Source organism: Mesoplodon bidens, assembly GCF_964165515.1.
Source record: "Mesoplodon bidens genome assembly, chromosome: 8".
In the NCBI taxonomy this organism is placed as follows: Eukaryota; Metazoa; Chordata; class Mammalia; order Artiodactyla; family Ziphiidae; genus Mesoplodon; species Mesoplodon bidens.
This window is the reverse complement of record NC_138165.1, coordinates 112,107,252-112,131,608: the sequence shown is the minus strand read 5'-3', so window position 1 is coordinate 112,131,608 and position 24,357 is coordinate 112,107,252. Positions and strand designations below refer to the sequence as shown.

The 24,357-nt window shown below is 54.9% G+C and overlaps 1 protein-coding gene across 5 annotated transcripts in view; it reads left to right on the top strand.

The window, feature by feature from the left end:
* Positions 1 to 24,357, top strand: part of HDAC4 (histone deacetylase 4) — a 296,704-nt gene that overhangs the window by 196,651 nt on the left and 75,696 nt on the right. For all 5 annotated transcript variants that reach the window (XM_081243356.1, XM_081243357.1, XM_081243355.1 and 2 more), the window contains exons 5-7: positions 2,320 to 2,470; positions 11,791 to 11,911; positions 17,851 to 17,972. In XM_081243356.1, the coding sequence (XP_081099482.1) occupies positions 2,320 to 2,470; positions 11,791 to 11,911; positions 17,851 to 17,972 (394 nt within the window). The remainder of the gene's footprint in view (positions 1 to 2,319; positions 2,471 to 11,790; positions 11,912 to 17,850; positions 17,973 to 24,357) is intronic.

The following is a 24,357-nucleotide window of genomic DNA, read 5'->3' as shown; positions in this document are numbered from 1 at the left end:
TGAGCTGGGTGTACCCGCTGCTGGCAGCCACGCCCCTGCACGACGCGGTCTGGGAGCCCCAGCCGAGGAGCAGTGTCGCCCGCAGGAGGTGCGAGCTGCTGCGCGGGGTCCGGACACTGGCTCCTCTGGGTGGCCCGCGGCCGCTTCCCTCCCCCTCCCTCTTGCGCGGGTTTTGGGCTTAACTGCACCCACCTCTCTGCCTTTCTGTCCCTGTGGTCCCAGCTGGAAAGGAACCCCCTCCCCTTCGCGGCAGGGCTTGTGGGCAGGGCCGTGGGTCCCCTGCTGCACGTGTGGGCACAGGTCTGACCAGCCCGCCAGGCTCCGTAGGGGCCCTGCCCTCAGGTCCCTTACACTGCAGCAGGGCCGGGAGGCTGGGAGGTCGGGAGGCCGGCTGTGCTGTCTGCGGAGGCTCCCAGGTGGGCCAGAGGGGCCGCAAGGAGGTGTCTGCCGCCGTCTCCGGGAGCGGCCACAAAGCTGTTTCAGTCCTGCTGTGTCTCACACGTGTGGTCCATGACGGGGAGCTCGCTCGTTGGTGAAGCGTCCTCGACGGAGAGTCCCGGGGCCTCTCGGGTGACAGATTGCCAGCTCCCCCCCAGCCCGTCCCTCCACCCGGCGAGGGGGACACGAGGGCGGCTCCATGCAGGTGGCCGGTCAGCCAGGCTGACCCCACTCATGTCCTCAGGTCCTTCCCAAGGTGGCAAGTGCGCGTGGCCAGAGCCCCGGAGAGCAGGGGCAGCCGGGGGTGGGGAGACAGGCAGAGCGAGGGGCAGGTGCAGGGAGACAGAGGGAGAGCGAGGGACAGGCAGAGAGGGGGACAGAGACAGACTGAGAGGGAGAGAGAGAGGGACGGGCAGAGAGGGGGACAGAGACACACAGCGAGAGAGGGGGGGGGCAGGCAGAGAGGGGGACAGAGACAGCCAGCGAGAGAGAGAACAAGGGGGCAGACACGGGGACGGGGGAGCCGTGGGGCCGGAGGAGGCAGCACAGACCGTCCCCCTGGGGGCTTTTGCTGGTCGAGGTTTGAGGAAAACCGGTGTCCGGTGTGCCGGCTTAATTGAGCCTCTTCCCGCACCCCTGGTCCGCGTGGCTGGCTTGTTCTTTGTCACCTTTTCCAGTGCGATAAGTGACAGTGGAATTTGATTGCTGGTGAGCTTGAACCCTTGTCCCCCATTTATTTTTAACCACTTTTTGGTGAATCTCTTGGTCTTTTTGCTCACCTTCTTAGGGGCTGCTTACCATAGCCTTAGTAACTTACCACAGCCGTCTCTGGCCACGAACACTGCAAAGAGGTTTCCTCATTCATCTTTTGCATTTTAATTTTGTTTACAGTATTTATTACAAAGGTAACTTTTTATGTTGTCAATTATGTCATTTGAAAATACGTGATATCATTTACACACGATGAAACGCACGGGCCTTGAGTGTCTGTCTGCCGCGCTTTGATAGTCGTGAGCATCTGAGCAAATGCTGTCTCTGTCAGGCAGTCCACACCCTACACAGCTCCCTCCTGCCTCGTCTTCCTGCCTCACCCAAGAAGCAGCCTTCTTCTGATTTTTATCACCATGTCTTAGGATTTCCTGTTCCAGAACTTCATGTAAATAGAACCTTTGCATGTTGACTCTTCTCTGTCCCATATCCCACAGCCCTGTCAATGCTGGACCCGCTCGCTTCACTTGTCTCGCAGCCCATGCGTGTTTTTTCCCGTATGTGCAGTTTATTCTTTTTCACTGCTGGGTGGGATTCTCATGCACAGACACACACTTCTTCCGCTGGGTTCACGTCTGAGGGACGTCTGGGGTGTGTCGGGCTGGGCTGCCGTGCGCACAGCTGCCACGCACAGTCCCGTGCAGGGCTTTGCGCAGATGTGTTTCCACGTCTCTTGGGTCAGTCCTGGGCGTGGGGTTGCTAGGTCTCGCATGGGTGCGTGTTTAGCCTTGTAAGGATGGGCCAATTTCCCGAAGTGGCCACACCATGTCATACGCTTTTGCGTCATTCTCCGAAAGGCATTCCCAACATATGAGATTGCATAAATCTTCAGGCGTATTTTCTTCTAGCAATTCGGTCATTTTTATTTTCATGTTTGGCATTTAGCGTGGAGTGGTTAGGAGACATCCCCGAGCAGCCCTGCTTCCTGGACAGACTGAACGAGGTGACCTCCTTGGAGATGCGGGCCGTGCGCAGGGCGCTGGGTCCCCACGGCCGCAGTGGCGCGGAGGCGGGCTGGCCCTCTGCCAATCTTCTCGCGCGTGTATCTGTCTCGTGATTCTTGCTTCGGGGCGAGGCTCTGACCGTCTCTGTCTCCTCCCTCCCTGCCCGCAGCAACAGCAGGAGCTGCTGGCCGTGAAACACCAGCAGGAGCTGCTGGAGCATCAGCGGAAGCTGGAGAGACACCGCCGGGAGCAGGAGCTGGCGAAGCAGCAGCGGGAGCAGAAGCTGCAGCAGCTCAAGCACAAGGAGAAAGGCAAAGAGAGTGAGTGCGCGGCGGGGCCGGCGGGTTGGCGGCGTGGACACCCTTGCCAGGCGGCTCTCCCTGTGGCCCCGCGGCCTGGGCCCCAGAAGCGGAGCCGGGGCAGGAGCCGCCGGGCTGGTGTCCCTCCCGGGGCTGTGCTTCTGGACACCCCAGCTTCAGGGCTGCTCTGCAGCTTAGTCTTCACTTGGGAGCTGCAGGGGCCATTCAGCCCCACTTTGGGTTTGACTTAAGCATTTGCAGGAACGTTTGCAGACTCCTAGTGGGCTGAAAAAATACTAAGGACCATAAAGCATCCCAGATGCATAGTGAGCCTCACCTGTGTGTTCAGCCTTAACTTCTTCAAAGCTGTTTTGTCTTGAGGGTGTCGGTGAGCACCTGAACACCAGGTGGCAGCTGCTGGGACGCCCCTTGGCTGAGAGGAGACGCGATGACCCACCTCTCAGGATGCGCATTTGCCCTTTGACCCCAGTTTTTGCTTTCCATCGCGGCTGTGCTTGTGCGAAGACCAGCCTGGTCTGTTACCCTCCGAGAGGCACCCAACTGGATCTTAGCCAGGGGACTCTTCTGGGTGCTGTTCCCCCTTTGAAAATTAGGCAGAATTCCCCATGTCAGTGCTGGACAAAGAGCCTGGGGCTCACACGAAAGGATGGACGCAGTTTGGCGTTCCATCCGCAGGGTGCTGTGTCCCTCCCAGGTTGTGGCTGAAGAAACGCTCCCTCGTGTGTATTTGGGCCTCTTTGTTTTGGTAGTTTGTCATTTGCAGCGATACACCCAGGACCTAAGGGGGGCGAGTGAACCCACTCTCACATCCCCAGGCTCTGGTCCTTTCTGCCCGAGACCTCAGAGCTCAGGTGAGTGCACTGGCCCCCTGTTAATCCTGCGTGTCAGTAAGTCAGGATGTGCATTTCTCTCCTGTGTCGGGATTTGATGTCGTGACCATATGGTGATTTACTCTGCTGATGCTCATGAGTAAAAATAGAAGTCTTTAGGCACTTTACCAGTACATATTTATTTATTTTTGGCTGTGTTGGGTCTTCGTTTCTGCGCGAGGGCTTTCTCCAGTTGCGGCGAGTGGGGGCCACTCTTCATCACGGTGCACGGGCTTCTCACTGTCGCGGCCTCTACCGTTGGGGAGCACAGGCTCCAGACACGCAGGCTCAGTAGTTGTGGCGCACGGGCTTCGTTGCTCCGTGGCATGTGGGATCTTCCCAGACCAGGGCTCGAACCCGTGTCCCCTGCATTGGCAGGCAGATTCTTAACCACTGCGCCACCAGGGAAGCCCCCTACCAGTACATATTAACCTCGAAAAACCTCAAAACTTCTTTATCCTCAACTACTGAAAATGGTTAGCCCTGCAATCAAATCCCGCTAGCCTTCTAAGTCTGATCCTCTGGGAATTCCTCCTCCGTTGCCAGACCCTCAGGTTGGGAAGCCTGACGTGGGGCTCAGAACCTTCTCTCCCGTGGGTGGACTTCCATGGTATAAGTGTTCTCCAGTTTGTAACTCACCCACCCAGCGGTTATGGGATTTGATTTTGTTGCGATTGCACCCCTCCTACCGTCTCACTGCGTTTTCTCCTTTGTCTTTGGATGTGGGGCATCTTTTTTGGTGAGTTCCAGTGTCTTCCTGTCAATGATTGCTCAGCAGTTAGTTGTGACTCCAGTGCTCTCTCAAAAGGCAGTGAGCGCACATCCTTCTACTCCACCATCTTGAACCCAGTATTTGTACATTCTTAGTCGTTTTTATACATAAAATGAACAGCTTTTCCAGTTATTACAGCATTTCACTCTTGAAATAAATACACTTTAAATGTATTTTCACTTTAACTGTCTGATAGAGTTTCAATTTATAAAGCAGGTCGGGAGAGTTTTTATTCCACGTGAGATCTAGTTTTTCTACTAGTATTTGAAAGTAATTACTAAATCTGAATGGTACATCTCGTTGGATCACCATTTGGTGAGATGGTGATGTACAGGCTCAGTGATGGCCCACAGTCGAGATTCCAGAAACGAGGGCAGAAAGGCATCCGGAGAAGCGGAATTGCAGGTTTGGGTTGGCTGCTTGCACCTTGGTCTGTGGGCCACCTTGCGGCCCCGCAGTGGGCTGACGTGCCAGACGGGGTCCATCACACTCACGGCCCTCACTCCCCGGCCTGCTGGCTCCCATGGCATCCCCCTGCCACCCACCCAGCTGGTCCACACAGCCAGGCCGGTCTCACCACCACTTGCTTTGTGCTGAGGGCGTGGCCAGGGTGCTGACCATACCTGGGCCTGTAGCACACGGTGTCAGGAACCGGCCCCCCAGTCGTGATGCACTGATCTGGATCAGAGGACAGGTGCCTGTGCTCTCATTCTAAAGCTCCTGGGACGACTCTAAGGTGCAGTGGAGGCTGAGAACCAGGGTCGGGGATCAATGTCCGCTCCCCGGGTTAGGGGCCTGAGCGTCTTGGCGGCTCAGTGGCCTCCCTCCATGGCTTCCATAGAAGCTGCCCCGTGGACGACAGCACCCCGGTCCTCACAGGTGCCCTTGGGAGGGGCTCTGCTGTGGGCAGGATGGTGCACGGGGTCCAGAGCTAAGGCGCACCTGCTGAGCCCCGTGCACCTGGCCCCTGACGTGGCCCCGCGCCCTGCCCGCCCCCTGTCCCCTGCCCTCCCCTCAGTGTGCTTCCTTCACGTGCTTTTCTTTGGAGCGAGGGAATGGTTGTTTACAGAGGAGGGAGGGTTTAGATTGCTAGGGTCAGCGAGTTGCTGTGCGCCCGGCGCGCCAGCAAACCCCAGTTCACCAGCTTGGTCTACAGTAACTCCTCCTAGTTTGCCAGAAAGTTCCAATAAAAATAACATCTTCAGCCTCACAAAATATGAAAAGGTTTGACTTCAGAAAACATGTTTAAAGTAAAAAATGACTTCTGCTGCTTGCCGAGCAGGCCCTTGACGGGGCGAAGGAATGTTCTCTGCTTCCCTCCAAGCTGGTCCCAGTGGCAGCCCCGGCGGTTTTCAGCTTGTGGGTTTGGGTGGTCGGGTTTTATTATTAATAACGGCCTGTGTACAGTTGGGTCCTTGGCCTGCCTGCGTCAGCTGTGCAGCCCTCAGAGTGCGGCCTTGAGAGAAGGCAGGCCTGGCAGGCCGCGCGCTGGACGCCGCTTGGGCTCCTGAGTGCACGGGGCCTCGCCGATGAACGAGAGTCTTGTTTGGGCAGCTTATGGAGCGTGGGGCGGGGAGCGCGCGCATGGCGTCCAGCATCTCCACTTTGTATGCGTTTGAAAAGGCAGTGCAGAGCTTCCGTTGTTTAGTTTCTTGGGGTTTTTAAAAAAATGAATTTCTTGTTGAATATTTAATCAAAAGTTTTGTTACACTTAACATGCACTGTACGTTTAATTTTCAGTAATTCTGCAGCTTTCTTGTACTTATTGATACCAATTAATGCTATTGATTTGTGAATTGTGAACAGTGAATTCTTAGAGTTTATGGCAATTTTCATCTTGTTCAGCATGAACACACATCTTCAATCAGTTTTATTTAAATTAACCGTGTTTAAGACTCTACGTTACACTGTCTTTAAATTCATATCGAAAGGAAAAATCCAACGGAAGACAAGTCTTCACCCTCTGGGCAATTTGGAACTAATACAACTACGTGTTTTTCACCGTTAGTTACAGGTACAGCCTGTTGGGGAAGAAGGTGCCATTGCTTGAGGGAAGTCGTTCACTTTGTCTAAAAAATGGCTCAAAAGGGTGGAGATAAAAGATGGAACACCGGGGGGCCTCCCTGGTGGCGCAGTGGTTGAGAGTCCGCCTGCCGATGCAGGGGATACGGGTTCGTGCCCCGGTCTGGGAGGATCCCATATGCCGCGGAGCGGCTGGGCCCGTGAGCCATGGCCGCTGGGCCTGCGCATCCGGAGCCTGTGCTCCGCAACGGGAGAGGCCACAACAGTGAGAGGCCCGCATACCGCAAAAAGAAAAAAAAAAAAAAAAAAAAAAAAAAAAAAAAAAAAAAAAAAAAGATGGAACACCGGACCCCAAGAGAAGTTCTTTGCCCCGTTTGCTGGGGAAGTCGCGCCTTCCTCAGAGGCGCAAACCTGGCAGATGTGTCCCCATTCAGGTCTGGTGTCACATGCTCCAGGGCCTCCGGGGCCGCTGAGCCCCTGGGTCTCTGCCCCCAGCAGGTGGGCCCCACCCAGATCCCCCTTCCCTTCCTGGGCTTCCTCCAGGGCTTGTCCTCTGATCGCTCCCCCTGGGTTTTATTTACCTCTAGCCCTGCTGGCTGGTTCAGTGCTGGCACATAGTACGTTCTCTGTAAAGCCTGTCAAATGAATAAATGATCATCAACAGGAATTAATTTTTTTAAGTAAAAATTGAAACCCTTGGTATTCATTTACTGAAGGTGTTTTGTTGATGCTGGAACTTTCATTTGAAGTGGAGAAATCTTTTGAGAGATGGGTATATAACTAGAATGATGAGGATTAAAATCAGCATCTTACATTGTGAATTCTTTCCCTGTCAGGGAACCTTCCAGGTCATCTTATGGGGAAGGAAGTCAGGGTTTGGGGACGTGGGTTTGTTTTCTTCTGACTCCATAAGAGCCTGGCAAGGTGCACTCACCCACCCTAGAGCTGGCCGAGAGCCACGTGTGTCCGTGACCGCCCGGGGACCCTCAGGCACACCTCCTCCTGTGAGGGCCCTGCAGGCGGCTCAGGGGACAAGGGTACTGTACACCTCCCAGCCCAGTAGGTGCCTTGGAGGTACCTCAGCCCCCACCAGGGATGGGCCAGCGTCCCCCCGGACAGGGCGGCTGCCCTTGCCCGTCTCTGCGTTTATCGTGCGCGTGCCCTCCCTGCTGGAACTGGGCGTCTGTCCTTGTCCCTTCTTGGAGCTCAGGAGCCCATGGTGTGAGCCTGGGGTGTGGCCAACGCAGGGAGAGTGAGCTCTTGCTCAGCGTGGCTTGCTCTGCAGGGGAAAGTGCATCCACGTCAACAGGGCTTTCTGAGCCGGTCGGGCCAGCTGACCCCCAGCCTGCTGGCTCCTGCCCCCTGAGAACCCTGCTTCTTGTCCTGCTTTGCATCATTTACTCCTCCCGGTCCTTTTAGAAGAACCTGAGGGTCAGCTCCTCGGACGGGCCCTCTGGGTCGTGGTCCTCCTCGTTGACCTTGCCCCGTCCCCGCACTGCCCGCGCACTGGAGCCAGACACCAAGCCCCTCATTTGGCTGCCGTTTCTTTCCTGGCGGGGTTGAACCTACCTTGCCCACTCCCTGCTGTAAAGGGCCCTCTGTGCCCCCCGTTCCCTGCCTCCCGCCCCCCCCCCTCCTTTCCCTGGTTGGGAGGCACTTTGTGTTGTGACATGGTCCACACTTTGCATTTTTTGTCAGGTGTCCGCCTGGGGCTGAGAGGCCGTCAGGAATGCCAGGGGGCTGCGTGTCAGGCACGTTATACACAGATTTCAGTGTTTCTATGAGTGTGATTTTTCAGACGAGACAGACAGGCTGAAAGTGTTCAGGACGGTCCGAGTCCAGCCCTGGCTGCATTTGGAGGGGACCCAGGGGCCTTGCTCAGAAGCGGAGGTGCGGTTTTATACCTCCAGTCACTTCCCACCGCCTGCTCTGGTCACCACTCCCGTGGCCCTTCATGCTGGGTGTCGCCAGGTCTGTAACCCTGGGTCTGGGCTGCTCTGCCTGCTGGCTGGTGCACCCACACGCACAACGTCACATAACACATGGAGCTCGGGCAAGCCTCCCTGCTCGAGTGAGGATGAGTTGTCTCCTTGGACGCCGAGAAGGCCTGAGACAAAAGCCCGTGTGTCCCAATGGACCCTTCCAGATGCGCTCTGGACTCGGTTTAGGGCACTTTCCTTGTGCTTCCCTGGCTGGTCTAGTTCAGGTCCCTCTGCAGCGTGGGGGACCCTGTTCCCAAGGGGTTTGTTCTGCCTGACCTTGAAGTCCATCATGAAACGGCCACAGTGGGATGCTGCCTTTAATGCAGACCTATTTATAGCCAGACAGAAATTCAATTTGCGAATGATAGCAGATATATTTGGAATTTGATAAAGGTGGCAAGAAAGATATTTCCCTAATGATATTAACAATTTATGAGCAATTTCTCAAAATATTTGTAGAGTCTTATACACCAAAATTCATTTCATACATCAGAGTGAAATGTGAAAAAATAATAATAGAAAACCGCTAAATGAGTGAAAATCCAATACCAGAAAAACAAGGATAAAATGAAACTGGTTGTTTCCCAAACCAGTGAAAAGATCAAATTCAACGCTTCCAGGAAATGGAAAAAAATCACAATGGATAAACTAGAATAGATGCCACAAAAACAAGCACTGGAACATCTGAATTAGAAAGAACTGAGTCTTTTCCTTCCAGTGCTGAGAAAAATGCAGCTCTCTCGTCTCGTGTTTCTCCTTTAGCCTTGCGTAGACACCACACTGCCACAGAGCACTTCACTCGTGACACTTCTGGTCACCAGACATGTGTAGGATTTCCCCATAACAGGCAATTCTCTGCAACACCAGGTGGGTGTCCTACAATTTCACTCTATTCCGACACTGTCTCCCCAGAGCAAGCGTCAGATCTCGCAGGTTCAGGACTCAGTCCCATAGGAAGATGAACAGCCAGATAAAGAGATACAGAGGGTGAGGGCTGGGAGGGCCCCAAGCACAGCAGACTCTGTCTCGGTGGGGTCGGGGTCCCCCTCCCGGTGCAGATGTGCTCACCAACCCGGAAGCTCTCCGAACCACATACAGTTGGGGTTTTGTGGAGGCCTCCTCACGTGGGTATGATCAATTACTAACTCCACTTACAGCCCCTCTCCCCACTCTGAAGCATGAGGGTGGAGCTGAGAATGCCAAGCTTCTCATCAAGGCTTGGTCTTCCTGGTGACCATCCCCCATCCAGGAGCCCCCATGAGAACAAGAGATGCTACTCATGCTCTGATCACTTAGGAAATTGCAGGCGTTTTAGGAGCTCTGTGCCTGGACCAGGGCAGAGACCACTGTTTACTGTTATCTTACAGCATCAGAATATAATCCACTTTTTGTGTGTGTGTGTGTGTGTGTGGTACGCGGGCCTCTCACTGCTGTGGCCTCTCCCGTCACGGAGCACAGGCTCCGGATGTGCAGGCTCAGTGGCCACGGCTCACGGGCCCAGCCGCTCCGCGGCATGTGGGATCTTCCCGGACTGGGGCACAAACCCGTGTCCCCTGCATCGGCAGGCTGACTCTCAACCACGGCGCCACCAGGGAAGCCCCTATAATCCACATTTTAAAGGGAAATGAGAGACCAGGACAGACCTTGCCTGTACAAGCAGAGCGCAGAGCCAGGAGCCAGGGCTCTGGTGAGACCGAGCGTCAGAACACCCTCACCTGGGGCTGCCACCCTCAGTGCCCCCCATGGACCATGTGGCACCTATAGCATTAGTGTGAGGTTTAAATGTACGTGTGGTGGCTGCCAATAAATGTATTACTGAAGAAAAGCCACACGCACTAAAGGCTACACATTTAAAGTGTACACACAGACCCACAGCAGCACCACACACGCAACAGGAAGACTCTGAAAGAAAAGTGAGCCAAGGACGTAAAGGTGCATCACTGGGAGAAGAACCAGTGCACGTCCCGGTGGCTATCAAGGACCTGGCGGAGGGGTTCCCGTCAGTCTTCTCCTTTGCAGCAAGTAGTGCTCCTGAGTACTGACAGACAAGGGTCAGGTGGTACTCCTGAGCGCTAGTAGATAGAAACACACGGTGAAGTAGTACTCCTGAGTATTGATAGAGACAAAGGTCAGGTGGTACTCCTGAGTACTATTAGAGACACAGGGTCAGGTGGTACCACTGAGTACCGATAGACAAGAGTCAGGTGGTACTCCCAAATACTACTAGGTAGAGATGCAGGATCGGGTGATACTCCTGAGTACTGATAGAGACACGGGTCAGGTGGTACTCCTGAACACTATTATAGACAGAGACATGGGTCATGTGGTACTCTTCAGTGCTACTAGATAGAAACACAGGGTGAAGGTAGTACTCCTGAGTATTGATAGAGACAAGGGTCAGGTGGTACTCCCGAGTACTGATAGACAAGAGTCAGGTGGTACTCTCAAATACTACTAGGTAGAGACGCAGGATCGGGTGGTACTCCTGAGTACTGATAGAGACTCAGGTTCACTGGTACTCCCAAGTACTAATAGAGATACAGGGTACCTGCTCCTGGTCTATGGCCAGTGGGGTTGCACTTGGTGGTCATGTATGGAGGCATTTTGGAAAACAACTTAGAAGGTGCTTCAGGGGCTGTAATATTGTTTTCTTGGATGTAGGCATTTTGCTTATCTCTTCAGAGGACATAATCCTAAGCATGGGGGATGATATTTACTTATAAATATTGACACGACATGTTTTCTGACAAGAACAACAAAAGGAAATGTCTAAAAATGTCTCCCAGTTGGGAAAGGGTTTTGTAAACTCTGCATCGCTCACCTCGTGAAGCATTTTCCCACCATTACAAATGCTGTTTGAATTCTGTGTGACAACAGGGAAAGCACTCACCGCTGTCTCTAATGGAAGGACGGGTCCGAAGTGCCCTGGAGTCTAATTGCAGCTCTGAGGAAAACAGATGAGGTGCCGGCCGACCTTGAGTCAGCGTGGTGGGCTTGGACTTTATTTGTGTGTGTCTATTTCTCAAATTGGCCAGTTTTCTCTGATGGGGCTGTGAACAACCACTACGACCACCAGAAAAAAACACAGAACCCAAGATTTCAGCTTTAGTCCATCTTGGTGAAATGCGCTTTGTCTCAGTAGGTGGCTTGGCTGTAGGCTGGAAAGAGCAGGAACATCCCCTGACAGGGTTGGAAAGGACCCCAGCTGCCCCGCCCCTGCCCTCTGCCCAGGTCCCGGGAGGCACGCCTCATCCCTGTCACACGGGTCGCAGGCACGATGCTTCAGTTTGCACAGAACCTTTTCTCTGAGGCTCTGTTCCTTCTTGCTACAGTGAGAAAGAAACCACCCTGCTGCTCTGCCTAATTCAGGACCTCCTTTTATGTAAGAATATTAGAACTTCCTTCAGCAGTGGGTTTGTGTTAGGTTACAATAGGATTTTGTGCTGATTACCGCTGCATTTTAAATAGGATGCAATTACGTAAAATACTACTGGGAAGAAGATCTCTTCCTTCAAGCCCTCCTGTCCTCTTTTCCTTGAGATGCTCTTTGGCGTCGACAGCGTTGTGAATGGGAATCCCACCCTCTCCATCCCTTTCCTGCCTTTTCTGGCACATGGTTCAGGGTCCCCTGGGGCAGAGCCTTGACTCACCCGCCTCTGCTTTCTCCCGCGCCAGGTGCTGTGGCCAGCACAGAAGTGAAGATGAAGCTACAGGAGTTTGTCCTCAATAAAAAGAAGGCGCTGGCCCACCGGAACCTGAACCACTGCATGTCCAGTGACCCTCGCTACTGGTATGGGTAAGTGGAGGGGCCGGGTCTCCCCTGCGCCCGGGTGCACGGGATCTGGGGGTGGACCGGAGTGGTGCTCAGTGCCTCACCCTGGAGGGCGTGGGATGAGAAACTCCATGAGCCAGCAACACATGTGGTCAGACCAGAGTGGTCTGGTGGATGCGCGTGGTGGTCGTCCAGACGCGGAGGGGGCCGATCTGTGAACAGAGCTTTAAGAGGTGATCGCGGGGCTAGTGCCTGACCATTATTCTGGGCTTCTCACGCAAGTGTTTGGCCACAAAAAGAACCTCTTAAAAAGGAACTCTGGTCTAAATTGTCCGTATGCACCTCCCGAATTTCTACGCGATGTGTTATTGATTCCCAGGCAAGTCAAAAGCACCTGTGGTCTTTTTATTGTTTTGATACTAAGAACCCTCTCCCAGAGCCTGCATAATTGACAGAGACCACAAAGTGCCTGTTCATGCTCAGAACTGAAAAAGCCAAAGAAGTCCTAACGTTGTGGCGAGGATGCTCGTGTGCTGGGGGTCTTTCCTCTGGGCCTGTGCGCGGCTCAGCAGGGCTGGCCGTCGACACATGCCGAGTTGGAAGCGGAGTGACAAAGTTATGTGGCTTTGAACCATGGTCAAAGGTGCCTCAGATTTTTGCTTTGAATATACTTTTCTACAACTTTCAAGGGTTTTTTTCTGTTCTAGAAGAAACCTCATAGGGTAGTTTTCATAAATGAAAATGTGATTATCATTAATTCATTGGGGGAAAAGTGTAGCTCTTCTGGAGCCCCCAGATGGACAACAGTTTTGCTAAAATGCCGCCAGATCGCACTGGAATGAACCCATTTGTTTCAGTGGATGACGTTGGTTATCGGGGTATAGCATGAAAGGCACTTCTGTTCCGAGGCCATCTCTGCTCTGAGTGTCTGCAGCCCCTCACGCCATGCGGACGCTCAGGCCGCACTCACACGAGCAGGCTGCTATTCATGCTGTTCAGCCTGTGACACGACTCGCCCAGAGCAGAGACGGCAGCGGTGGTCCCCGAAAAGCCAGAGACAGCAGCCATGTGCCCCAGAGCAATGGAGAGTTCTGGGGCAGCGCGCCTGGGGACCCCACGATGCGGTGGCACTGATCCGTGGTCTCCCCACTAGTGACAGCCCCCTGGGTGTTGCAGTGGGAAAGCTCCATTTCCCCCTTCGGGGGAGGTTGCCAGGCAGATGCCCTGCAGCGTAGTAGGTTAGATAGGGTGGGAGGAGAAGCCGGGTGGGCGGGCGGGTGAGGACGTGGGGACCGCCCAGGAGTAGCCCGGTAGGGCAGGGGTGAGGAGGTGCTCCTAGATCCTCCGTGGGGGAGGGGACGGGATCTGAGGGTCGGGAAGTGCCGGGAGCCGTCTCAGGAGAGGACCTATCCTGGGGAGGCGAGCCCAGCTGGGGGCTTCGGGAGCAGGGCAAGGGCGCTGTGGGCCCAAAGGAGGCTGGGTGGTGAGCGCAGAGGTCGTGGTCGACCACAGTGGGGTCTTCGGACAGTGGCCGCAGTGACGTGAAGAGATCGGGGCGGCCAGTGCCAGGACACCCCGTGATTGGTGGGGTGAGGTGTTCAGGCTGGCAGGACTAGAGACCGTGATGATGTGCTTGTACCTGACGGGGCGGACGGAGCCCACAGGGTGGGGCAGTGCTGGGGGCTGCCGGCGAGGGGTGGTCTCCGCAGAGCTGCACGTGCCAAGAGGTTGGAAGGGAGGAAGGGCTTTGGGGAGGACGGGTCAGCAAGGAGCACCTGGGAGCCGAGAAGGGGCTGGCACGCCGCTCCCTGGTGAGCAGGGCAGCCGAGACCTGGCGGAGCCTTGCTTGCCCGGGTCCAGCGTTTGGTGGGGAGCTCCCTCTTCCCCGGGGGACTGGGCCTTGCAGGCTGCAGTGGGGAAGGACTCCTCTCAGCGGAGTCAGCCGGGGATGGGTTTGTTTGCGTTGGGTTTGGCACCTTTCTCGTTTTGTCACCCAAAACCAAACCAGATCATGGACCACATTCACTTGCTGCATGAAGGCAAAACTTTGCTGGAAAACCAGTCCAGCAAAAAACCAATCTTGATAGGGAAAGAACCGCACCTTGACCCTGGCTTCATGCCACACATGATAGTCAGCTTAAGTGTCATGGACCTGAACATAAAAGCTAAGTTGTTAAAACTTCCAGAAGAAGACATAGGAAAACGTTTTCATGACCCTGGGGAAGAGGTAGGCAAAGAGTTCTTAAAACACCAAAATCTTCAACTATAAACCCAAAAACATAAACTTAATCAAATGTAAAACTTTCACTCTTTGAAAGACACCCTTAAGAAAATAAAAAGGCAAGGCGCAGGCAGGAAGAAAATATTCGCAATGCATGTATCTGACACAGTACTTGATCCAAAACATATAAAGAGCTCCTACAACTCAATAACAAAAAACAGGCAACCTCCTGAAAAAGTATGGGCAAAAGACGTGACCCAATACCTCACAAAATAAAGATGCAAATGGTCAGTGAGTACATGAAAAGATGGTGAGTCACCCGGGAAATGCAATGCGTAGCAAGATGCTCCCTTACACCCAGTGGGCTTGAAATTGAACAAACCCAGTGTCGGCCAAAGCGTGGAGGCCCTGGACCCCTACATGTGGCCAGTGGGGATTGAAGTGGCACAGCCACCGTGGCAGTTTCCTATGAAGGTAAACATACTCCCACCCCATGACCTGGCCACGCTCCTAGGTGTTTCTCCAAGAGAAGTAAAGTCTTCCATCTGGGCAAAGACTTGTGTCCCCATGGTCATAGCAGCTTTATTCACTATCGCCAGAGAACGGAAGCAGCAAGTGCCCACCAGCAGGTGAGTGGTGAAACACAGGGGCACCCACTGCCTAGTCTGCTGCTCAGCAAGGCCCAGGGCTGCCCGCCAACACCTAGAAATGTTAAGCTTGGTCGAAGACACAGAGTCTGTGCCTTGCGATGCCTTTGCAAGCAGTTCTAGGGTCAGCACAGCTGAGCTGTAGTGACAAGAAGCCAGGCGGCAGGGGCCGGGGGTGGAGATCCCTTGCCAGAGGGCAGTGGGCCTTCTGTGAAGGTGGCGCTGCTCTGGATCGTTATTGGCGTGGTGGTTCCACAGTGTACACGTGTGAAAGCCCCCAGCTTTAAGCTCATCCTATGAGACTGTGGTGGCTGTCCGTGTGGCAGCCACCAGCCACGTGGGCTCCAGGGCGTTGAAGTGAGCTGTTCAGATTGAAACAAGCTGTGAATGTCAGACACGCTGGATCTCAGAGCCTCGTGGGAAAAGAGAACGGGGACTATTTCATTAATACTTTTTAGATTGATGACATGTTGAAATGATAGGACTTGGGATAAATTGGGTTGAGGAGACTGACGTTGATTGCACTGCTTCCTTTTTGCTCATGTGCACGTGTCTATGAGAGAATTTTAAATTGCACATGTAGCTGGTGTTACTTCTGTTGGGCAGTGCCTGTGTGAGTGATTACAAGTTTTATTTATTTTAAATCACCTGCATAAATCTGAGGTAATAGGAAAGGCCAACGGTTGATAGAATTGAAATGGCCGAATTTGTGTTTAGCTTTACTCTGTATGACAATCAGAAGAACGTTTAGAAAGAAAACAAGGCATATTTGTTTTTCCATCTTCATCAGGGAGGATTGTCTTTAAGACAAGGTGCCCCTCTCATCAGCCAGGGTCACAGCAGAGACACACCCCGGCTTCTTCCTCCCCTGGCGGGAATGAAGGGTTGAAAACCTGGAAGACGATTCTGGTTGGGGCTGAGTTACACAGAAGAGCGGCAATTCAGGTTCAGCCCCCGGGGTACAAGGGTGGTGTGTGTGTGTGTGTGTGTGTGTGTGTGTAAGTGTGTGTGCAGCCAGGGACAGGACTTGGCGTTGGCTCACACGTCCAGACTCTTGCTTGCTGGAGGCAGGTGTGAGCCCTGGTCTGTGTGATGAGGGACGGGTGCCCCCCCGCCCACAGGGCAGGTGGCCTGTGTTTTCCTTGGGAGCCCTGAGCGCGGGGCATCTAGTGATGAATTGGTTTTCCTCGGTTTTGCGTGGTTTGGGGAAGCCAGGCTGCTGTGTGTGACATGTGTCACTCTTGAAGTCTGGAATCATCTGCGCTGGTACCAGCTGGGTCAGTCCGGCTGCCTATTCTGGGCCACACTCTCTTGGACGACACAGAGCAGGTCTGCTGAGAGCTCTCAGGCCAGCATACAGGCAGATTCATGCCAGCTGCCTCCTGTTCTAGCTCATTTTAAGGCTGGACAAGAAAGTGAGGATTTGAATACTGACAGCAACTCAAGAGATCAAAACAGAAGAGAAAATCTATTAGATATTAAACAAATAGCTTTTCCTACGTCTGGCTTAATTACAAACAAACTCTACCATTAAAGTATAACTATAAGAGTTATTATTACCTATAATATTTTATTAATCATAATTGTCTATTTTTTTAAATCACATAATACACACACAGGCCTTTCCATGTTTCTTATGAAGGAGATAGTGAACTCTTCCCCAGGTTAGAACTTGGCACTGAAGGAGAGGTTTGGAACTGGCCAAGCCCACGCTCCCTGGAGGATGCGGCCTGAAGATGTCGGGTGCAGAGAGAGTGGCCTTCAGACCTCTAATGGGGTTGTGCAAGGACGGCCCCCCGAGGTGAGGCCTGGCGGCCCAACATGAAGAGGGCACAGCCAGCGTGAGGGTGGCCGGTCCGGCCCTGAATCCCCGGCCCTGGCCCCCTTGACATGCGTCCTGATCGGGAGGTGCTGTGCCCTGGGCAGAGGGGGTGCGCAGCCTGGCAGGGCGGTTCTCTGGGGCTCTCTGGGCGCTTCCCATGACGCTGCCAGCTGGGATCCTGGGATCGGGCTCTGTGATCACCACGTTTTCTGCACCGGTTTGCTCTCAGATATTTAAATATCCACCTGTAAGCATTTAAGTGCTCACATTCTTAATTCAAATAACACCAGGTGCGTAGATGTGGAGTACTGTGTATTCAAGTAAATAGTCTAACAAATTCCACATAAGTAAGTTGGCAAATTCATTTCAAGTCATTAAGCAGATTACACAGTTTAAAGACTCACAGAATTCATTACACCTTCCATGCTTCCAGCGAGACCGAGCAGGCAGTCCCACCCCCAGAATGTTTGCTGACGGTCACCCCAAGCGCGGCCGGCACCCCTCCTCTTCCTGAGGTCTGATCCCCACATTCAGCCTCCTCCTGGCGGCTGCCCCTGTCCAGCCATTTCAAGGATTTTGTGTTGTGCCCGGCTGCTCATAAAGCAAGTCCATTTCATGAATCAGCTCCCAGGGCAGAGGTGTTGCCACCAACCCCTCCCTCCCCAAGGAAGGGGAGATGGCTGGGGCCACTGTCCCCGTGAAGGCACTTCTGCTGAAGGGAAGTCCCCACGTGGCTCCTGCCCTCAAGAACCGGACATCACCAGCACTGTCCCCAAAGTCCCCCGCCAGGTCTCAGCTGCATCCGGCATGCCTGTGTCCCTTGCAGCTGGAGCCCACCTGTCTCCCTCCGTCCCCTGTGTCCTGAGGACCATCCCCTCTGTGGCCAGTGGTGACACTGCGCCCCCCCCCCCCAAAGCCTGAGAACAGACCCGGTCGGGAGACACCCGAGAGGAAGAGGCTGGGCAGAGCCCAGGCACCGGGACCACAGGTGTGCGGTCGTGCCGGCCTCCTGTCCCCGGCGCCGAGGGCCCGGCAGGGGAGGCTGCGGTCGGCGTTTGTTCGCTTGTTCAGTGTTGGTTTTGTGTCGTTTCAGTCTTGCCCCAGAGAGGAGGCCAGTCTGCTCAGGAGGCCGGCTGCGAGCTGGGCTGGCGCGTCAGAGGAAGGACCGGTGTCGTGGGGACCTATGCAGGGCTCCCGTGCGCGCTCCCTCTGCACGGCCATGTGTGCCTGTGCGTGCGGGTCACTAAGCCTCTGTCCTGCCCGTTCTCTGCAGGAAGACGCAGCACAGCTCCCTGGACCAGAGCTCCCCGCCCCAGAGCGGGGCGTCGGTCTCCTACAGCCACCCGGTCCTGGGCATGTACGACGCCAAAGATGACTTTCCTCTCAGAAAGACAGGTCGGTGCAGGGGCTGCAGCGGGCGGGGAGGGGGTCCCAGATGGGGAGGGGAACCTGTACGAGGAGGAAGCTCACCGTGTCCTGGGAGGCCTCTCAGGTGCATATCTCAGGCTTACATCAGCAGTTCCCTCACAAACCGGAAGGACAAGCGTGTTCAAACACAAGCAGGGCTCCCGGGGCTCTTGGACTTTCTCCAGCGGTGACGATTTAAGCGGGCAACGCCTTTTAAGAAAAATCAGACCAGCCGTGGGCCGTGCATTAGGGTGGCCAGAAGGCCAGGGGCCGGAGGAGAGGTGTTTCTGGAAGCTTTGCCCCCAAGAAGTGAGGGCCTGGGCTGTGGAGGGCCAGCTGCCCTGGGCTCAGAGGTGGCAGGTGGAGCCCACGGCCTCAGGGCCGTGTGGGAGTTGCTGGGCACCTGCTTCATGGAAATGGGTCTGTGCGACACAGCTTTTTCTTCGTGAAGACGAATTTTGTTTCCTCCAAAGGATTTTGGTCCATTCTGGACAGAAACGCTCTAAAGCAGCTTCTTCACCCGGGGGATGAGGTATTGGCAGCAGGGCAGGAGGCTCCCCTGTCGCTCCGTCCTAAGGACAGAAGATGTGGGGCCTCTCGGGGGGCAGAGCTGCGCCTCGGAGAGCATGTGGTGTAGCAAATCCCGAACAGGAGCCGGAGGTGAAGGGAGGGGGAGTTCAGCTCAGCCCCCGTGGACTTGACCCCAGCGCAGGCGTGCGGGGCAGGGGCCTCAGCATGCGGCAGGTCGGCAGAGGCCCCCCCGCCCCCCGTGTCAGAGGGGAGGCGTCTGCCCACGTGGGCGGGGTTTCATCCAAGGTGAAAGCGCAGCTTCTGTCCTCTTCTCTCCAGCTCGAGTGCATGGCTGTCACCCGCGGTCCCCTAAGAAGAATGTGAGCTTCACCCCGAGAGCCTGCGGGCTCTATAGAAAGGGGTGTCTATCAGCACCCAGGCCGGCTCCCCCAGGTTGCCCTCCACGCCCCCCTTCTGAAGCCTGGGGCTGTGATCAGCCACGCTCCAATCAGCGAAACAGGGGCCTGTGCTTGGAAAGACCCCGGGCGAGGAGACAAAGGCTGCGCCTGCCCCGGGAAGCCTGGCCCTAGTGGGAGCGCAGCCGGAGTGGCAGGGCTCTGAGTGAGTGGGCGGTGGTCCCGCAGCCCGGTGGGTCTCTCCCGCCTGGTTTGCAGCTCTGTGCCCCACGACAAGATTCCTGAGGCTCTCCTGGCCTCAGTCTCTCATCAGTAAAGTAGGTACACTGAGCGCACGGTGCTTCCTCCCGTCCTGGGTGTGGCAGGCGTGGCGCCCACGGCCCCTGGAGCAGCAGACTCCGGGGGACGTGGAGGACTGGGCTCCTGGCCACCGGGCGGAGCCGTCCACCTCTCTCAGGGCCCTTCCTCTCTGGAGAGCACACCTGTCTCTTCCCCCGAGGGAAGCAGCTGTTCACAGGAAACATTGGTTGGTTACTGAGATACAGGAAACGTGACAGGTTTCTCTCCATCGCTGGCTGCAGCCGCCCTGCTTCTCGAGGGACGGCTTTGCAGTCAGCCTGGCCCTCACCACCCAGTGTCCTGGGCAGACAGCCTCGCCGAGCGGGTTTGCACATCTGTGAACTGGGGCGGCAGTGCCGCTGCGTCAGGGGTGGGTCCGTCGTGGGGCCGCTGCCGCAGAGGGCAGGTGGGGGGCGGGGGGGGACCAGGGGCAGAAGGGAGGATTGGGCCGCTCCTGGGCCGCCAGTGAGGCCACCGGGGCACGGAGCCGCACCCTCCAGCCCCTCCCCCGCCCTTCCCTGTCCGCGCTCCCTCGGGGGTGGGGGGTGGCAGGGTCCGGTTTGTGGAGTGGGCGTGGGGCATACTTGTGGCCCGTTTTACCCAGTCCAGTCACTGAAAAACCCTCAGTGAGCCTTTACGGCCCTGCTGTCAGCGACTGCTGTCCCCGTGGTTCCTTGACGGCCCCAGGGGACAGAGTCCAGGTCTGCAGGGAGCCCCGTGTCTGTTACCAGCTCAGGGCTGGCAGTGGCCCCTGGGTGGACACTCAACGCTGGGTGCTTTGCTGGGTCACAGGACAGTCAGCCGGGGTCCACTGGGTTCCTGGCACTTAGCCTGAAGGGGGTGCGCTCACTCCAAGGCAGTGCCGCATGCCCGAGCCCGAGCAGTGGCTGCCAACCCGCCTGTGTCTTCCCTGCAATTAGTGAGTGAGCAGTGGCCGGGTGCTTCCTGGGTGCTGGGCCCGGAGCTGGTGTGGCGGGCGGAGGGATGGGCCACAGTCCTCATCCTCCTCCAGTCCCGCGAGAGGAGGTGAACGGCAGGGTCCAGGCCCAGGGTGGACGTCAGGTTCCGCCTACGGGGCCCGGCCAGGGAAGGGGCCCAGGCACATGGAGGGCAAAGCTAGGTTTTCACCCCAGTACAGATAGAGTGGACTGAGGCCCCGTCTCAGGTCTCTGCAGAGGCCCTGGCCTGATGGGCTGTCTCTGGGGGGCCCAACTCCGCAGCCTGCACCCCAGCAGGGCCTCCACCGCCTGACAAGGGTCTGCCGGAGGCAAGATGGCACGCAGCAGCCGGTGGAGAGCAGGGTGTCTCTGATCACTGTGACCACATGTGTCAGTGAGTAAGCGGACCTTTCCCTGCCTCCTGGTGAGCTGAACAGTAGTTGTGCTAGTTTATTTTACATCCATGTGTAGCGTGGGTCAAGGTCACCAAGGAAGAGGGCTCAGCCGCCTTTGTCACACGTGATGCCTGTCTCTGCAGTTTGGGAAGGGGCCGGTCACCGCGTGGTCCGTGTGTCGTTCTGATGCAGTTTGCGGAACCCGTGGCATCCTGGTGGCCTGGGCAGTTGTGGGCAACGCCCACACCGTGCATAGTTGTACCTGGGTGTGTTTTATATGCGTCAGGTGCAGGGTGTTAGATGCCCTGCGGCTGTTGCTCAGGGCCGGGCCAGGGAATCGGCCCTTTCTGAGCTGCCCGGGCGGGGAGAAGGGGGTTCACTCCACAGTGCCTGGCCCTGCCGGGCCCCCTCCACTTCCGGCCCCCACACGGGGCTTTTGTACTGGGCTGTCTTCCATCAACTTTGTGCTCATTAAACAGTGGGTGTGAATGTGCTCAGAAGGTTTTCAAAAAGACTTTGTTGTGCTTTTCCAAAGAAACTTGCAGAGATGGCGAGTATGGTCAAGTACTAGGCAGTGTCTGTGTTGAGAAGGGCCTCACTTCAAACTTTGATTTCTATCAAACTTGGACTCCTTCTCACTTGAGAAGTGAGACCTTGAACGAGTCTTTTTCAGATATGCACTGTTCATATCTGAGCTTGATGGCCACCTGAAATACACTATTGAAACTACTAAGTAGGAAAGAGGGTGTAGAAAAACACCAGAGTCTTAAGCATCAAGTTGGGTGCTTTTTTAATTAAAAAATCACAAAAGGCATGCATACATACGACAAATTAAAACATAAGTAAAATGCACACATCTGCATGTTCCCTCCCCCACCCAGAGACAGCTCCCGTTATGGGTTTGGCATCTCTCTGCGCAGATGTGGTCTGTGCCTGTGTGTAGGGTGTGCATCTGTGTGTGTGTGTGTGATGTGTATGGACAGTCTCTTTGTCAACAAAAACACCTGCTTTGCCCTTTGGCTGCAACTTTATTTTTCAGTTAACACTGTATCGTGGGTACCACTCCATTTCAATGTATCAAGATCAGCACCTTTTTCTTTATTATCCCAACGTGCGAAAATTACAGCAGTTGTGACAGTTTTCTAGTTTTTATTTTGCCCACAAATGTGGGTCCCTTTGCTCACTGTTTCTGTAGGATAGACTCCTGAAAATGCAGCTGCCAGTTCAAATGAATGTGCATAGTATGGAGCTGAGCACACAGGACCCTGCCAGCCGCTCTGAGAGGCCCCTAACCCACGTCACTCGTGGGGTGCTACCACCAGTCACTCGAGCAGGTGTGGTGGGTGCAGAAGTCACAATGTCTCTGATGTTTCAAAGAGCAGTTCTGTCATCGTTAGTGGGGTTTGGGTGTCTCTGTTTACTTTCCATCTTCCCTACCAGGAAGTAAGCTGAGTGCCGTGTTGCAGAGCCCCTCTGCCACGCTCCCACGGCGCAGGGTGGCCGGTGCTCCTGAGCCAGGCAGCAGGGGTGCTGGCCAGACCGTGTCTCTCTTGTCCACCCCCTGTGCCCAGCGTCTGCAACCATACCAGTCACACAGGGAGGGTCCCTAAATGTCCAGTGTTTAAAGGCAGCTCACCCATATGCTTTTCTGTCGGCTGGTTTTTTTTCCTTGTTGCTTTATACGTTAATACCAATCCTGTCTCTGTCATGTATGCTGCAAAAAATTTTAGTATTCTAGTCTGTCTTTTGTCTTTCTAGAGTTCTCTTTTTATTGTTATCGAAGGAAATAAATGTCCATAAATCAAAGAGCCGCACAAGGCTCACTCGGGAAACAGATGACCCTCCCTGCCCAGCCCTGCCCTAAGCCTCCCTGCCCGGCCCTGCCCTAATCCTTTCATTGGCTTAGTTTCCTGTGTGCCTGGGTGGTGGTTGTTTTTTTAAATTGAGGTATGGTTGATGTACAGTATTGTACACTGGACAGTTTTTAAAGGCCGTATTCCGTTTGTGGTTATTATAAGACGTTGGCTGTATTCTCCGCGTGTCCCTGTTCACCCCACGCTTTGGCAGGTGGAGGAGCTGCTCTTCCAGGGCAGGTGGTCCGGCAGCTCTGCTCCAGCCTGGAGGCCCCCCGTGGCCCCTGGACCCCCCTGCACGGTGTCCTGGGCAGCCTCGGCCTCTCTTCCCTGGACTCCACGTGCTCCTTTGTGTGTGGTCTCCTTCATCTTGGTTGTGCAGCTCTTCCAAGCTTTCTGAGAAATGGCGTGTGGAATGTGAATTTTTTGAGTCCTTGCATGCTGGTAAATGCATGTATTCTGATTCCCACGTGATGCATGATGTGGTTGGGTCTAGAAGCCGCTTTCCTTCAGGACTTTCAGGTCCTCGTCTTGCCCTGGGAGTGGCCCCTGCAGAACCCGACACTGCTCGCAAGGTAGACCCTTGGGCCCTGCGGCTCTGAAACCTCTCCGGACGCCCCCTGGCGAGGGGCTGCAGGCCACAGCGAGCCCACGCTGACCCCTCTTGGGCACTGGGTCTCCTGATGGAGCAGCGCACCTCGAGTGACTTTGCCAGCGATCTTCCCTGCTCCGTTGGCTCTGTCCTCTCCTGGCGTTTGTGTTAATTTGATGTCAGGCCTTTTTACTCCCATTTTTCAGATTTCTCAACGTCTTCTTCAGATATCTTCTTTCTGCTCTTTCACCTTTGTTTGAAGCGTCCTTCACTGTCCTTTCAGGATCACAAAAAGGGCAGCTCTGAGCACACGCACTCTCTGAATTCTGTGCTGCTGCCCCCGCCATGTCCTGGGCATCCTTGGTGGTTCAGTCTCCGCTTTCCTCACTCGCTGCTGGGCGTGGTGTCAGGACAAGGCAGTGTTGCTTCCAGATAGACGGACCTCAGTGCCCCTGAAAGGGGACCCCACTGGGGCCGGGGGCCTCGCGCTCCCTTTTGTGGGTGCTGCACTGCCCTGGATCTCAGGAGCAGCTTCCATCCCTGGGCCGGACACGTGGTTGTGGAAACCCTGTGTCGGTTCAGCTGAGATCTTAGTGGGAGAAGAGTTGTTGTTTCCTTGCCTGTTAATCTGGTGGGGTTTGGGCTTTCTTTTTTCTTTTTAAATAATGATAAAGTAAGAAACTCAGTGTACAAATAGAAACAAATGAAATGTGAATCTACAGTTATCTCAAAAATGTAAAAATAGTATTTAAAACAATAGAAGTGGATCCTCTAGCCGGTGGGGAAGGCAGCTTTGTAGTTGGATCCTTTCCCTCTTTCGACATGAAAGTCTTGCCAGGGAACCTTGCTTTGTACACAAATGCTGCAAAGCAGAGAGGGCGTCTCTCCCAGAATCAGCGCCTCCAGAGCAAGTTGAGCCTCTGGGAAGGGCTGGCACCTTCCTCGCACATCTTTGATTTCTCTGGGGAGCGTCGTTTAGGGGGCCTGCTTCTCTCTCCTCTTCCCAGGATCCACAGAGCAACCGTCCTTTGCCTCCCAGCCTCCTTCAGGGTCACCCGGCAGCCTGGACCCCCAGCCCTGCCCCCTGTGCTCCCCAAAGGGCAGAGTCACAGTGGCCGTGAGACACACACACGGCCCGGTTCTTATAACCCAAACCAGCTTACGTCCGATTCTGGGGGGAATTTGGTTGTGTTTCTTGTTGCTCTAGACAGCAGTAAACTTCCTGTTCCAGAAAGATTAAAAACAGCAGGGTAGCTGATTAAAAACAAAAACAAAAGGTAAAAACTCGCCAGTTTGCAAATCCACAAGTAGTAGAAGCTTGAATGTAGTC